General features: G+C 41.0%; 1 protein-coding gene across 5 annotated transcripts; it reads left to right on the top strand.

The window, feature by feature from the left end:
• Positions 1-674: 674 nt before the first annotated feature.
• On the top strand, positions 675-14,756 carry LOC129500707 (zinc finger protein 227-like). 5 transcript variants are annotated; one of them, XM_055311387.1, is made up of 8 exons: positions 723-887; positions 1,545-1,662; positions 3,655-3,729; positions 4,171-4,232; positions 5,587-5,674; positions 6,395-6,521; positions 7,336-7,458; positions 12,212-14,756. In XM_055311387.1, the coding sequence occupies exons 6-8, from the start codon at positions 6,488-6,490 to the stop codon at positions 14,338-14,340; spliced, it is 2,286 nt and encodes a 761-aa protein (XP_055167362.1). In that variant the 5' UTR covers positions 723-887; positions 1,545-1,662; positions 3,655-3,729; positions 4,171-4,232; positions 5,587-5,674; positions 6,395-6,487; the 3' UTR covers positions 14,341-14,756. The 5 variants fall into 5 exon arrangements, with proteins under 5 accessions (XP_055167360.1, XP_055167359.1, XP_055167362.1 ...); XM_055311384.1 differs by lacking the exons at positions 723-887; positions 5,587-5,674 and adding an exon at positions 694-706; XM_055311383.1 differs by lacking the exon at positions 5,587-5,674.
• Positions 14,757-16,285: the final 1,529 nt, after the last annotated feature.

The following is a 16,285-nucleotide window of genomic DNA, read 5'->3' as shown; positions in this document are numbered from 1 at the left end:
CTGAGGAATGATTGCAAACCCCCCAGTTGGGAAATTGATCATACACGTGTTCTGAAGCTTGTCTTTTTACTCTGGGTATGCCTTAGTTAACTTAAAAGTCAAGTTCTGAATTATTTGTGCTATTCACAAAAGTTGACATCTACAATATATTCTGTCTCCATTGCATCTTTTTTAAAATCCCTCATCCTTTTTTTAATATCTAAAAAGTGTCTGAAGCTGCAAAATAAAGACTATCATTTTATCCCTTCTTTGTCTAGTAGTAGTGGATACAATTTTATTTTGTAAAGAATCACGTGATCTGCTTGTTACAAACTTATTTTATTCCCAGACTGACTATTCAAGTATCAGCTAAGTATGTTTTGTCAATTGGAAAAAAAACTCAACTTCACTGGCGCCAGAGAACTGCTTTATGCCTGCAAAATAAGAAACCATAACGCGGATTCTGCAAGCTGCAGTCCTCGAACTACCAAAGGGGAGATTTGCTAGGGGGTGGGGAAGGAGGTGGTTTACGGGGGCGGACATAGTTCTCCCTCCTCTTGGGGGCTCTGGGAACTGTAGTCCTCAACTCTGTCGGGAACCAAGGATCCGCTGCAGCGCTTGTTCCCCTTGGGGGCGTCTTGGGACATGTAGTTCCGGGCGCCGCGGAGTCGGAGGCACTTCCGCCCCGGAAAAACAAGACGGCCGCCATGTTTTCTGAAGTCCGGAGGTGAGTCAGGCTTGCACCCCACCCCCGACGCCTCGGAGCCCTCCCGGCCTGAGCGTGGGGACTAGTCGCTACCTCGCCGGCCGTCTTAGAATGGAGAAGTCGCGGCCGCCGGCGAAGGCTGAGACACGGAGGGCAGACGCTCTCCTCCCCCACTTACCAAGCGGCGCTGCTACTCGCATCGGTACACTATCCGGCGACTTGTTCTTTGCGCTCTACTGTCTTCCTCCGTAAAGGAGCGAGCGAGCGGGAAGACACTGGGGAGGGTTGTGATTCGCAGGAAACGGGACGATACGTGTTCAAAGCTTAGAACGGTGGCGGCACGGGTAGCGGGGTGGCTCTTGCTATTGGGAACGCGAGTTCTGTCGCCCGCGCCCGTTGGCCTGGAAGCCCCAGCGGAGGGAGGGAGGGAGAGAGGGAGGCAGGGAGGCCGGGGCCCTGGGAGCAACGACTCGGCCCTGCTGTCGTCCTCCCGGACGCTGAGCTCTTCCCGAGCTTTACCCACCTCCGTCGGGAGGGCCCGAGGACCCCCGCGCTCGCGCCTGGCCATGCCCGCGGGGCCCCTGTCCTCACCGTCCCCGACTCCGGAAAGGAGAGGAAGGACGGACCCCCTGGCTCCTCCACCCGCCGCCCCGGTGCCTCCCAGCCAGGGTACTTTCCTGGTCTGTCATCTTCCGTTTTCAGTTCATTGGGTTTCCCTCCCTGAGTAAATTACTGCTGGGAAAATGTTGCAAGTGTTTGTTGCACCAATCTGCGGGATGTTTGATCTCCTTGTTAACATGTGTCAGTGTGTGTATTCTAAATATGCTTTTTTTAAAAAAAATATTAATTTATTCATCAGAGACACAGAGGGAGAAGCGGGCTCCCTCCGGGGAACCTGATGCGAGCGAGACTCCATCCCGGGACCCCGGGATCACACCCTGAGCCACAGGCAGGCACTCAACTGCTGAGCCACCCAGGTGCCCTATACGTATTTATTTTTATTTTTTTTATTTTTTTTATTTTTTTTACTTTATTTATGACAGGCACACAGTGAGAGAGAGAGAGGCAGAGACACAGGCAGAGGGAGAAGCAGGCTCCATGCACCGGGAGCCCGATGTGGGATTCGATCCTGGGTCTCCAGGATCGCGCCCCGGGCCAAAGGCAGGCGCCAAACCGCTGCGCCACCCAGGGATCCCCGTATTTATTTTTAAATTGATCGCGTTGTATATTTCTTTTGCTCTCCTTTCTTCAGTTTTGTTTCTTTTTGTTTGCTCTCAACTGGTTTGGAATAGAAAACGGTTGTCTGTCTCAGATACTAAATTTAATCAGCGTGTGTTCTCATTCTGAGAAACGTAGAGTCTTAACACATACTTGATATCTGATGGTGGCCCCTCACAACCACCAGTTTTTTTAAACTGAAGGGCAAGAGGGCACCTGGGTGGCTTAGTCCGTTAGGGCACCTGCCTTCCGCACAGGTCATGATCTCAGGATCATGGGATCCAGCCCCTAGTCAGGCTCCCTGCTCAGTGAGGAGTCGGCTTCTCCCTTTGACTCACTCCCCTGCTGGTGCTCTCTCTCTTTCAAATGAATAAATTAAAAAATATTTTAAAAAAATAAGCTGGAGGGCAGGTTTTAAGTCTACATTTTGTTATAACCACTCTCCAAATTGGTCCTATCATTCTTAGCCTTTTTTTTTCTTTTAATTACAAAGACATACCCAAGATATTTACAGGTGTTTACTTACCATTGCTTCTTTCAGGTTCATATAGTTGTGATTGTCCTTCATCTTTGTTCAGCTGAAATGTCCTTTTCTTCCCTTCTGTCAGTAATCTCTCGATTGAGCTTAGAATTCAAGTTTGACAATTATTTTTTTTTCTTCCTCTTGGAGATAGCATTCTCCATTCTCTTTCCTGATTCTGTGAATCTAATAGTCATTTCTATTAGTAAACTATATTTTCTTTCTGGGAGCTTTAAGGATTTTTGTTGTATTTAGGTCTTCCTAGCTATTTAGAGTTTTTCTTTGCATTCCTGCGTTTCAGCATGATTTTCCTAGGATGTACTTATTTATTTATTTATTTTTACTTTAAAAAGATTTTATTTATTTATTCATGATAGACATAGAGAGAGAGAGGCAGAGACACAGGCAGAGGGAGAAGCAGGCTCCACGCAGGGAGCCCGACGTGGGACTCGATCCTGGGATTCCAGGATCGCGCCCTGGGCCAAAGGCAGGTACTAAACTGCTGAGCCACCCAGGGATCCCCTAGGATGTATTTATTTTTAAAATATTTTAGAAGTGAAGTGAGGGAAGGGGAGAGGGAGAGAAAGAATGTTAAGCATGCTCTATGCCCAGTGCAGAGCCCAAGGTGGGGCTGGATCTCATGACCTTGAGATCACGACCTGAGCCAAAATCAAGAGTGGAATGCTTAACTGACTGAGCCATCCAGGCATCCCAGGAGTGTATTTATTTTTATTTACACTGTTCAGAACTGGTGTATATGAACTTAGCAATTATCTTTTGAATTAAGACTTCTCTGACGTTTCTTCTGTTCTCTTTTCCTCATATTCCTTCTATTGGACAAATGTTGGAGCCTCTCAATCTATCTTCTGTCTTGATACTTACTTTGTATCTTTTTTTTTTATCTCCATGTTCATAGGATAAAAGGCTTTTTACCAATAATCGTTTTTGACTTCATGAAGTAAATTGGAAATGATGCTAATAACAGTGTGGATAAAATGTTATTAGCTGAGCAACAAATTCTTAAGAAATTTATTAATGTATGTACTTATTTATTTTTAGATAAGTAAGGAATTTTAAGTCAGAATTAGGATTTTCAGAGAATAAAGATGATTTTCATAGGAGAGCATTAATACATTTAGTCCAGATATCATTCAGGTCTTTTTGGCTGTTGATGGAAAAGACATCTGCAGATAAGAGTTTATGATGCAGACTATCATCTGCTTTTTTGCAGCTGCAAGAAGAAGGGACTCCTGGTTCTTTGTGAACTTTCCATCTACTCATTTAATCCGTGGAACAACCTTATGAGGTGGGTATGATTTGCAATTCTTATATTCATGTGCAGATGACCTCAGTGAGGCACGGAGAGTTTTTTCTTTAACACCGCCAATGTTATATAGATGGTAAGTATCATTTCTAGGATTTAAACCTAAGTCCTTGGCTGTAGAACCCACTTAAAAAAAATCTACATGTTAACAATGCCATTCATTTTCTATCATCCTCAGGATGAGAAATTCTTATAGTAGGGATACTGCATTTGGTTGTACAGTGAACTGTACAGTTGCTCACTGTCCAATGGCCCCAGGCTGACAGACTTAGTAGTTGCAATCTGCTCCATGCTCTGCTTACCGTGCTATATGTGGCTACATCTGCCTGGAAGTAGGAGAGCTATTGTATAATTTCTGCAAAGATCGACATGGGCTTGTGGCAGCCCTGGCCTGCATCTCATGGCTTCTTTGTCCTTTCCCAGTTATGCCTCCTCAGGACTCTGACCTTCCCCAGAAGGAGCAGGAGAAAATGACCAAGTTTCAGGTAAGGCATTCTTTTCTGTCTCCTCAGATATGATTTAATTTCTAAAAAATTAGGCACATCTTTTTCCTCTTCCTTGGAAAAGTTAGTGGAAAACAGATTTTGAGTACATGTTGTATGCCAGGCTATGTGTGTGCACCTGTGTTTTGTTTTATGTTTATTATGTCACAAAACAATCTTTTTTTCCCCCACAAAACAATCTTTGAAAAAATAATACAAATTTGAAATAGACCAGAAAAATTTACACTTACAACTTGGCTTTCAAACTGTCTCTTTTCACTTTCCCATATGATTTTTTTCACTTGCATTCTTAACTCTGTAATATTGGAATTGGCAGAATATATAGTTGAACCTCAAATAATGCAGAGGTTATTTGACCTCCTCCTCCTCAGTTAAAAATCCACGTAGAACTTTGACTCCTTAGAGACTTGACCTTAGCCTACTGTTTTGTTTTTTTTAATAAATTAATTTTTATTGGTGTTCGATTTACCAACATACAGAATAACACCCAGTGCTCATCCCGTCAAGTGTCTCCTTCAGTGCCCGTCACCCATTCACCCCCACCCCCCGCCCTCCTCCCCTTCCACCACCCCTAGTTCATTTCCCAGAGTTAGGAGTCTTTATGTTCTGTGTCCCTTTCTGATATTTCCCACACATTTCTTCTCCCTTCCCTTATATTCCCTTTCACTATTATTCATATTCCCCAAATGAATGAGAACATACACTGTTTGTCCTTCTCCGATTGACTTACTTCACTCAGCGACCTTAGCCTACTGTTGATCAGAAGCCTTACCAAGAACATAAACAGTTAGTTAACACAAATTTTGTATGTTCTACGTATCCTATGTTGTGTCTTATAATAAAGTAAACTAGAAAAGGGAAACTATTATTAAGAAAATAATAAGAGAGGATACATTTATAGTACTGTAAAAAACCAATGGGCACCTTGGTGACTCAGTCAGTTAAGTGTCTGTCTTTGGCATAGGTCATGATCCCAGGGTCTTGGGATCAAGTCCTGCATTAGATTCCCTTCTCAGTGGAGAGTCTGCTTCTCCCTCTGCTCCTCCCCCCTGCCTGTGTACTTTCTCTCTCAAATAAATAAATAAAATCTTTTAAAAAAAAATCTTAATATAAGGTAGACCCATGCCATTCGAACCCTTGTTGTTCAAAGGTCATCTGTGTTTATATATATTAGAGAAAGGCTTAATAGCTCTTATTAAGATAGTAAGATGAGGAAAAATCAAGTTGGAATATGAGTAAAATGAAATATCAAAGCAAACTTATGAAAATAATGATCATTAATAAGTAAATGTGTGCAAATGTTAACAAAGGCTTTCTATTTATTTATTTCACTTAGATTTCCGAAAATTTTTTTAAAAAGGAGTTATGTCCTGTTTGGCCAGAGTCTAGAGATTCAGGAACACTTGTACTCTCTTGCATGAAAGGTGAATTGGGAAAACCTTTTGAGAGGGAAATCTGCCATTGTGCTTAGAAAATTTTGGAAGTGTTTATTCTGTGACCTTATAGTTGCTACTTTTAGCCAAGATTTCTGTAAAAGGATCTTTGCAGTGTTGATTACAATTAAAAATCTATAACTAATTATACATGATTTGGATTGATTAAAGATAAATCATGATTTCTAAGGAATGTTTTATTCTATGGTTGCAAAATGGAATGGAACACTATAACAATAATAATTGTTTGGATTTATTGAGCAATTTGCTCACATGCCAGGCACCATTCTCTGAGCTTTATACATACTTATCTAATGTTTTCAAATATCTTGTGGTTTAGACATCATTAAAGAGAAGAGAAAATTGAGATAGTGGGAAGTTAAGGAATTTCCTCAGGGTCCTGGAATTAAAACTTTGAAATTTGACCTCAGTACCTTCACCAGCTGTGAATGCTGCAGGTGGATACAACATGTACATTGAAACAACAGAAGAGCTGTGTGTCTGTCCTGGAGGGCTACTGAAGGCCTGTGAATATTGCAAACATTAAAAACTGACAGAATCCAAGCTTTGTTGGGTGGTTGGGAGGGGACATTGATGGGGGACAACTGCTGGGCTAAAATCTGCCTGTGTTCCCTTCTAGGTTGAAAACAATTTTTTGGTAATTCTCTTTGAAGATTATGCAATTGAGATTGTGTGTGTTTGATGTTGTAGGAGGTAGTGACGTTCAAGGACGTGGCTGTGGTCTTTACCATAGAGGAGCTGGGGCTGCTAGACTCCACCCAGAGGAAGCTGTACCGAGATGTGATGGTGGAGAATTTCAAGAACTTGGTCTCAGTGGGTGAGAACAGGAGCCCTATGACACCCCCTTGAGAGTCGGTGTCCTTAGTTGTTAAAAGCTTTGGACCTTTTGAATTGGTTCCCTAACCCTGAAGACACAAGTTTTTCTAATCCCTGGGACTGCAATCTTGGTCTTTCTGCTCAGGCAAAATTCTGTTCAGGGGTGATTTTTTCCCCCAGGTGACATTTGGCAATGTCTGGAGACAGTTTGGATTGTTACAAGTTGCAGGGGGAGGGGTTGCCACTGGCACCTTGTGGCTACCAATGCTGCTAAACCTTCTACAATGCCCAGTACAACCCCCATGACAAAGAATTAGTTGGTCTAAAATATGAGTAGTGCCTCAGTTGAGAAACCCTGTTTAAATTAATTGTAAGTGGGAAACATAAATTATAAATGGGCTTCTATACTGTGTCTTTTAAATACTTTTTAAAATTTTGGTCATGACCCACTGGTGCATCATGGAATTAATTTAGTATCTTGTGCTGGCATTTTTTTTTAAAATGAAATAGGATAAAATGAAATAAGGATAGAAACTATTAGAGTTCCTTATCAAGACCTGCTCACATTGTAGCAAAACTATTTGCAGTAAGTGCTGTGACAGTGTGGGAAATAGGATAAGAACAGACATCGGCTAAATCTAATTTTATCTCTATCTAGATATAACCTAGGTCAGGACCTAAATTTATTTATTACAGTTCATGATCAGAAAAGTCCCTAAAATATCACTTTAGAGATTCTGAGGATTGTAGAACTTGGACAAAAATACACTTTAGCTGTGTGTTTACCTTAAAAATGTATATCTACCTTTTCATAGGACGTCTTCCCTTCAAGCCAGATATGGTATCCCAGTTGGAGGCAGAAGAAAAGCTTTGGATGATGGAAAGAGAAACCCAAAGAAATGGTTATTCCAGTGAGGACCACGTGACTGTTCCTTCAGGTACCAGCTCATCTGCTTCTCACCACGTCCATGATTACCACCCTTGTCCAAGTACTATCCTCTCTTTCCTGGACTGTGACAGCAGCCTCCATGTTGGTCTCCCGGCCTCCTTCCTTGCATTCCTGTTGTCTGTTGTCCACATGGTACCAGAGTGATTCTTTAGAAAGCAAGTGAAGTCATGCCATTCCCATGCTGAAAACCCTCCAAAGACTTCCCATTTCACTCAGAGTCCTCCCAGTGGCCTGTAAGACCCTACCCAATCTGAATTCCTCACCAGGTTCACCTTTGATCAACCTTGGTTTTAACCTGGTTCAGATCATTCCTTGCATCCTGGCTCCCCTGGAGTGTTCTCCCTGCTGTTTCAGGGCCTTTGACTAGCTGCCCCTCTGCCTGGGCATAGAATCCGCAGCCACTCTCTTATTAAATAAGGTCTTTGCTCGGATTTCATCTGTCTGCATCAGCTAGGTCTTCTGTGTCTGCCATTTAAGACATCATCCTCTCCCCGTTCTCCATTCTCTTATCTTGCCTTATTTTGTGTCTTAAGTACTGATCAGCTCCTGACCTACTAACACATTTTTATTTACTTGTTCACCATCTGTTTTTCCATGAAGTAGGAATCTTGGCAGTTTCATTTGTTGTGTCTACTCAAAGCCTCGGATGGTACTTCTGCATAGGGGGTGATCCTGTGCACTTGTTAAATGAATAGGTTATTTAAATAGTTACTGTCCTTGTAGAAGTGAACTATGATACCAGCCTTTTCCTAATGGGAGGAATGCCTGGTCCATGTCCCAAGCCTGCTGATTTCCTTCCCACGTCGCCTTTCACTGCCCCCCTCCTTTCTCCTGCCTGCCCTCTCTTCATTTTTTTACCTCACTTCTCCATGTCCTTTCCTTTCTCTTGAAATTTATATATTTCTCAGTTCTACCATTTTGAAATTAAAAATTCAATATTCCCAGAGCAAGCAAATTTGTGTGCTCTCCTTTCTGCTTGAAAGATGAAGTGGAGAAGCTTGTCTGCAAATGTGATAAAATAGGTGATGAGTTCTGTGAGTAATTGATGGATGTGCCCCTTCTTTTCTCCTTTCCCTATTTATGCCACTTCATTTCTGATATGTTCCAAGATGTTAGATACTTCACTGGTTCTTACTAAGTCTCACTAAGTGCAGATTTAACCAGGAATGATGACCCTAGTAATTACTGTCATTTCTCAGTTTTGCACAATAGAGTAGGAGAAAAGCCACAAGCCTAGGTGAGCTCACAGGGAGAAGAAATGGGAACCAAGCACTGGGCCCTGGGTCCTTCCTACAGTAAGAGGTCAGGGAGAGGAGGAAGATCTCTCTTTTAATCAATCTTGTAGCATTTTCTGCCACCTTTTCTCAAAGTTTTTTTTGTTTGTTTGTTTTTAAGATTTTATTTATTTATTCATGAGAGACAGAGGCAGAGACATAGGCAGAGGAGAGGCAAGCTGCCTGCAGGGAGCCTAATGCAGGACTTGATCCCAGGACCACAGGATCATGACCTGGGCTAAAGGAAGATGCTCAACCACTTAGTCACCCAGGTGTCTCTCTCAAAGGTTTTTGATGTCTTCAACATCAGCATCATGCCACACATTCAAAAATTGTCCTAAAATGTTCTTTGTAGGTCACAAGAGGCCAAATTAAAGGGCTTATCTTTTGTAAAGATTCTTAAAACAAAAAGCTTACAGATACTAAAGACTAGCAGACATCACATCTCTATTATTCCTAGAGATGGCTGATAGATTTAGAGCACACTAGTGTGACCAGTGGATTGTTCTGGAACATTGTCTTCCGATGAATGTCTAATGTCTCGTTTCTAAGACATCTTTGAATATGTAAATATTTATACTGATTAACCTTAGAAGATCAAAGCTGTTCACAGTGGAATGCTGTGAACTAATTAAACTATCAGAAATTACTGATGCCAGTATGCCAGGCATTTCAGCTCATCAGCTCTCCTGAAACAAGCTCAGGTTGGCTATTTAAAGTAGAAACTGCCTTGTTCATACAACCAGCTTTGCAATTAACCACCCTCGCCTCTCTCTAACGCCTAAGTAATCAAAACCTATATATGGTGGTTGTTTAGTGGTTTCAAATTGAACATATCCAAGCATCAAAAGACACTGATGTACTTGTGGAGATGAGGAGGGTCCTTGTTAGGAAATAAAATTACAGACTTTCTAAAGTTTTCTGGTGCAGTTTGCATCCTGGTGGTATTAACTAGCTGATAAGAAGCTTTTTACATGCTGTAGTGAGTTCTGATACCAAACAACCTGAAGTTGGCTTCACCAAACACCGATTTCCCAGGTTAAGGGCATAGTCCTCCACAAGACTGCCCACCAAGACGCCAGACACCAGCTGGGCTTTCCAGGGCCACTGTCACTTCTAACCCAATTGGCATTCACTAGAATGACAGAATTCAGGAAAGCTCTACACTTAAAATTATAATTGTATTATAGCAAAAGAAAACAAATTTGCTAGGGCACCTGGGTGGCTTAGTGATTGAGTGTCTGCCTTTGGCTCAGGTCGTGATCCCAGGGTCCTGGGATCAAGTCCTGCACCAGGTTCCCTGCTTCTCCCTTTGCCTATGTCTCAGCCTCTCTCTCTCTGTCTCTCATGAATAAGTAAATAAAATCTTAATATATATATTTGCCATTTTTTGGTATATTTTTTATTGGACTGCGATTTGCCAACATGTATAAAACCCAGTGCTCATCCATCAAGTGCCCCACTCAGTGCCCATCACCCAGTCACCCTGTCCTACCTCCCACCTCCCCTTCCACTACCCCTTGTTCGTTTTCCAGAGTCTCTCATGTTCTGTCACCCTCTCTGATATTTCTCACTCATTTTCTCTCCTTTCCCTTTTAATCCTTTTCACTATTTTTTATATTCCTTGTATGAATGAAACATAGAATGTTTGTTCTCCGATTGACTTACTTTTTTTTTTTTTTTAAGATTTTAGTTTTAAGTAGTCTCTATATCCATGTGGGGCTCCAACTCAACCCCATGATTAAAAGTCACATGCTCTACTGACTGAGCCAGCTGGATATCCCAAAAAGAATACAAATCAGAACCAACAAAAGGGAAAGATGCATAGAGTGGGCCTGGTTGCCTCCCATCTCCCTCTCAGGAACCTTAATTTAATGAAATCTAAAGTCCCTTTTGCCATGTACGTATTCACGGGTTCCAGGGATTAGGGCATGGACATCTTTAGGGGGCCATTTGACTAGCCTACCATACCTAGAAATGTGTACACACCTATTGAGACCTTTTCAGCTTATATTATTAGAATGTAACTTTACATTTAAGGAAATTAATTATTAAGGACTTGGTACTGCCTCCCTCCCTAACATTTTAAGCCAGTGGCTTCCATTTATTTTTAGCCATGATCCTCAATCAAATATTTTATATCTTGACCCAGCATGAATATAATGTATGTGTGTATGTGTGTGTCTATAGCTAAAACAAGCATTTCATATAGTGGTGTCCTTACTGCTTGTGATATACTTCTCATATTCTTATTCTAGTTCTATCTTCTATTTTCTTTTTTTCTTTTCTTTTCTTTTCTTTTCTTTCTCTTTTCTTTTCTTTTCTTTTTCTTTTCTTTTCTTTTCTTTCTTTCTTTCCTTTTTCCTTTCCTTCCCTTTCCTCTATTCTTTCACTTGTCCAATTTGTGAAATTGGTTTCATAGTTCATTAATGCATCCCAACAATTAGAACAATTCTATTAGAGATAATGTAATGAAGAAAGCAAAACACATGTTTTCTTTGTGACTGTTTCATTCTAGTGTGTCTAAAAAGATAAGAACTAGTTAGGAAGTATGCAGTAAGTCAAGTAATATGTGTTGTAGGGAAAAGTAAAGCAGGTAAGCCAAATGTAGAGACTCAAAGGTGTATGGGAGTGGGGAGGAATTATTTTATATCAGGTGGTAAGGAAGGCATCTTAGTGGGGACCTAGAGGGAATGAACGAAAAAGCAAGCTGTGCAACTTTCTGGGAGAAAGCCTTCCACACCAGCTTAACTGCCCTCTTCCTTTTCAGGGTTGCCCTTGAGAGTCTCCACTGTGCTCTGTTTCTTTCCTTCTCCCAGGTCCTTTCTTGGTCATACGAGATTAGTTTTCCCTTTTCCATTTCTTTTTAGAGCCCTGAATGACTAGCAGGTTTAGAACAATGAGTGTTAGTATTCCACTCACTTCCCAAATTTACTCTTGGAAGATAATTCCTGCCAGGACCCAAAATATCATTTAATGTCTACAATCTGAGCTTTTATAGCCTACCTGGGTAGAATCCCTCTTGTCAGAAGCCTACTGAGGACCAGGTTAGTAGGCTTTTAATGGATGTTATTGTAAGATGGAGTGTGGATTGTCTCTGTGGCCTACAGTCATTTGATTTTAAACTTACAACTCTCAAACCATCAAATTTATGGTTCTAAATGGGTCACACTTATACTTAGTAGATAAGAGTCTGTTGACCCCATTCTTTGCTTCTACTTCCATAGAAAAACATAGAGGATAAATGATACTATACAGACATGACCCCCCATCCCCCAAACCCCACTCTGTTCTTTGCTTCCACTAGCATGGAAAAACATAAAAGGATAAATAATATTGTACTGACATAACCCTCCCCCCTAACCCTCAGACATGAGGCTTTATGCTATGGCTTAGATGTGAAACCCTGATATTTCTGTACCTAAGCATTTACTTGTCTTCATCTCTGAATATTGCTTTTTCTTATAGGCAGCAAGAATCAAAATGAGATGGAGACACTTCGAAAAGTTGCATTAAAATTCCTTTCAAATGAAGAACTATCCTGCTGGCAAATCTGGAAACAAGTGGCAAGTAATTTAACCAGGTGTCTTCAGAGAAAGCGCTCCCAGTTACAACAAGGCGATTCTATTCAGGTTTCTGAAAATGAAAATAGTGTAATGAATCATAAAGGAAATGGCTCCGCTTACACTGCAAATCAAGAGTTGTCCGTTTCAAGAACCCAGGACTCTTCTGGGAATACATACTTTCACGAGTCACAGAATCAGAGTAGAGGTCAGCAAGTTAATACGAAAAATAACCAGCATATATCTGAAGCCTTCATGAAGAAATCACCACTTAATGATCATATTAACATTGACACAGAACAGAAACCTTACATTTTCAACAAATGTGGCAAAAGCATTAGTGATAGCTTTAATCAGCGTATGCCTCCGAGACCAGAATTTCATCCATGTCGTGAGTGTGGAAAGTGTGTCAATTATAGCTCGGTGCTTCTACTTCATCAGAATGTTCACACAAGAGAGAAATGCTCTAGTCAGAGCTCACATTTGCAGATGCATCAGAGAATTCGCCCAAGAGAGAAACTCAATAAGTACCATGAATCTGGTGATTGCTTCAAGAAGAGCACTTCTCATCCTCATCAATCTCACCATACAGGAGAGAAGTCCTATAGATGTGACAGTTGTGGCAAGGGATTCAGTAGCAGCACAGGACTTATCATTCATTACAGGACTCACACTGGAGAGAAACCTTATAAATGTGAGGAGTGTGGTAAATGCTTCAGTCAAAGTTCAAATTTTCAGTGCCATCAGAGAGTCCACACTGAAGAAAAACCATATAAATGTGAAGAGTGTGGTAAGGGCTTCGGTTGGAGTGTTAATCTCCGTGTTCATCAGAGGGTTCACAGGGGTGAGAAACCCTATAAATGTGAAGAGTGTGGTAAGGGCTTCACCCAGGCTGCACATTATCACATACATCAGAGGGTCCACACTGGGGAGAAACCTTACAAATGTGATGTCTGTGGTAAGGGCTTTAGTCATAATTCGCCATTAATATGCCATCGGAGAGTCCACACTGGAGAGAAACCGTACAAATGTGAGGCATGTGGGAAAGGGTTTACCCGTAATACAGATCTTCATATCCACTTCCGAGTTCACACAGGAGAGAAACCCTACAAGTGTAAGGAGTGTGGGAAGGGCTTCAGTCAGGCTTCTAATCTTCAGGTCCATCAGAATGTCCACACTGGGGAGAAGCGATTCAAATGTGAAACGTGTGGGAAGGGCTTCAGTCAGTCATCAAAGCTTCAAACCCATCAGAGAGTCCACACTGGAGAGAAGCCATACAAATGTGATGTGTGTGGTAAGGACTTCAGTTATAGTTCAAATCTTAAGCTGCACCAAGTAATTCACACTGGAGAAAAACCATATAAATGTGAGGAGTGCGGGAAGGGTTTCAGCTGGCGATCAAATCTTCATGCTCATCAGAGAGTCCACTCCGGAGAGAAACCCTATAAATGTGAGGAATGTGATAAGAGCTTCAGTCAGGCTATAGATTTTCGTGTACATCAGAGAGTCCACACTGGAGAGAAACCATACAAATGTGATGTATGTGGTAAGGGCTTTAGTCAGTCCTCTGGTCTTCAGTCCCATCAGAGAGTCCACACTGGGGAGAAACCCTACAAATGTGATGTCTGTGGAAAGGGTTTCAGATATAGTTCACAATTTATATACCATCAGAGAGGCCACACTGGAGAAAAACCTTATAAATGTGAGGAGTGTGGGAAAGGCTTTGGAAGGAGCTTGAACCTTCGCCATCATCAGAGGGTCCACACAGGAGAGAAACCCCATAGATGTGAGGAATGTGGTAAGGCCTTCAGTCTCCCCTCAAATCTTAGGGTCCATTTGAGTGTTCACATTAGGGAAAAACTATTTAAGTGTGAAGAGTGTGGTAAGGGCTTCAGTCACAGTTTACGTCTTCAAGCCCATCAGAGAGTCCACACTGGAGAAAAACCATACAAATGTGATATATGTGGTAAGGACTTCAATCACCATTCACGTCTTAAATACCATCAGAAAGTCCACACTGGCAGGAATCGTTAAAAGTGAAGAATGTTAATGCTTCAGTCAGGATGCACATCATCATGTGTTTGGAGAGTCCATGCTGGTAATAAACCATCAGGTATTGAGAGTGGAAAGGGATTCCTCAGCTCTTTCTAACAAATCCATTAAAATGATAACATGGGACCATAATAACAGGAATAGAACTGAAATTCGGGAGGAATGGCTTGCAACTCTCTTGCCAAGATCCAAGTGATATAAATGGTCTTTAAAACTGAACATATGCCTAAAGATAATGTGTGAAAAGGATATTTGCCAAATACTAGCTAGTTTGGGGGGGCAGTCAGGCTTTTGGATAATTTTCCCTTTAATTTACATTTTATACTTATTTATAGTAACTGTTATTTTTACTAGAGCTGTCAAGCTGTGAAAAATGAATAAAATTACTGACTAAAGTTTCCTGACCAAGAACTCATGATTGCTTTATGTCATATGGTATATTAGATTATAGTTAAGGAATAGAACTTCAGTGATTAATCTTTGATCTTCAGAAGTAAATTTTTATCTGCTGCAGTTGTATATAAAAGAATGGTCATTGCCTCATTGTTTACAATAGCAAACAATTGGATTGCCAAAGTATTTTATGATTTAATTCAGTGGAACGCTAGCTAGACATCAAATAGGAGAAGGTAAATTTGTAGTTAAGGATGTTGGAAGATGTCCAGAATATATTAACCTGAAAAAACCAAGCATGGGATTTTTGTGTAATCACATGAATAGGTACTTCTTGCTAAATAAGATTTTGCTTCCTATATTTTGTATTTCTTTAAACTTAACTGTTTTGAAACAATCTAAAGCTACAAAAATGTAAAAATTATATAAAATCTCCTATATACCCTTTACTCACTTCAGCAGTTAATATGTTTGAATCATTTGCTCTATGTATATGAATGTCTATATATACACACATATTGATTTCTATGGGTACACAGAATTTTTAACCATGAGTATATTAGAGACCATTTGCCCCTTGCACCCAAATACGTTAAGTGTATGTACTAAGAACTAGGATATTTAATTTACTTACATAGCTACAATACAAAGTATAGCATTCAGGAAAATTTATTTATTTTTTTAAAGATGTATTTATTTATGATAGAGAGAGGCAGAGACACAGGAGGAGGGAGAAGCAGGTTCCATGCCGGCAGCCTGACGCGGGGCTCGATCCCGGGACTCCAGGATCGCGCCCTGGGCCAAAGGCCGGCGCTAAACCGCTGAGCCACTCAGGGATCCCCGCATTCTGGAAAATTTAATGTTGATACATAGCACTAACTTAATATAGCATCAATTTTATCAATTGTCCTCATATTTACCACATTGTTTCTGGTCCAGAATCCAGTCAAGGATCACACATTGCATTTCAGCTTTTTTTTTTTAATCTGTTTTTTTTTTTTTTTTTTTTTTTTTTTTTTTAAGATTTACTTATTCATGATAGAGAGAGAGGCAGAGACCTAGACCCAGGCAGAGGGAGAAGCAGGCTCCACGCTGGGAGCCCAATGCGGGACTCGATCCTGGGACTCTAGGATCGTGCGCTGGGCCAAAGGCAGGCGCCAAACCGCTGAGCCACCCAGGGATCCCTGCGTTTCAGTTTCTTTAATCAGGATCACTATCTCCTTGTTTTTAATGACCTTGATATTTTTGAGTGTCTCTTAACTGGATTTGTCTGAGGCTTTCTCATTATTGGATTTAAATTATGCATTTTTTTGACATAAGATTCCCTAAATGATATGTCCTTGGTGTGTCACATAGGAAACATGTTATGTTTGTCTGATTATAGGTGAGGTTAACTTGGTTAACTCAAGGTAGGTGTGAGTTGGGTTTTTCCCCTGTGAAGTTACCATTTTTACCTTTGTAACTAATGATTTGTGAGGAAGGTATATTCTGGTTCTGTACATAGCTTGTTTCTCAATAAATTTTCCTCCACTAG

The sequence above is a fragment of the Nyctereutes procyonoides genome, unplaced genomic scaffold, assembly GCF_905146905.1.
Source record: "Nyctereutes procyonoides isolate TBG_1078 unplaced genomic scaffold, NYPRO_anot_genome, whole genome shotgun sequence".
Lineage (NCBI taxonomy): Eukaryota > Metazoa > Chordata > Mammalia > Carnivora > Canidae > Nyctereutes > Nyctereutes procyonoides.
Note: the sequence above shows the minus strand (reverse complement) of the source record. Positions and strands in the feature narration are given on the sequence as shown.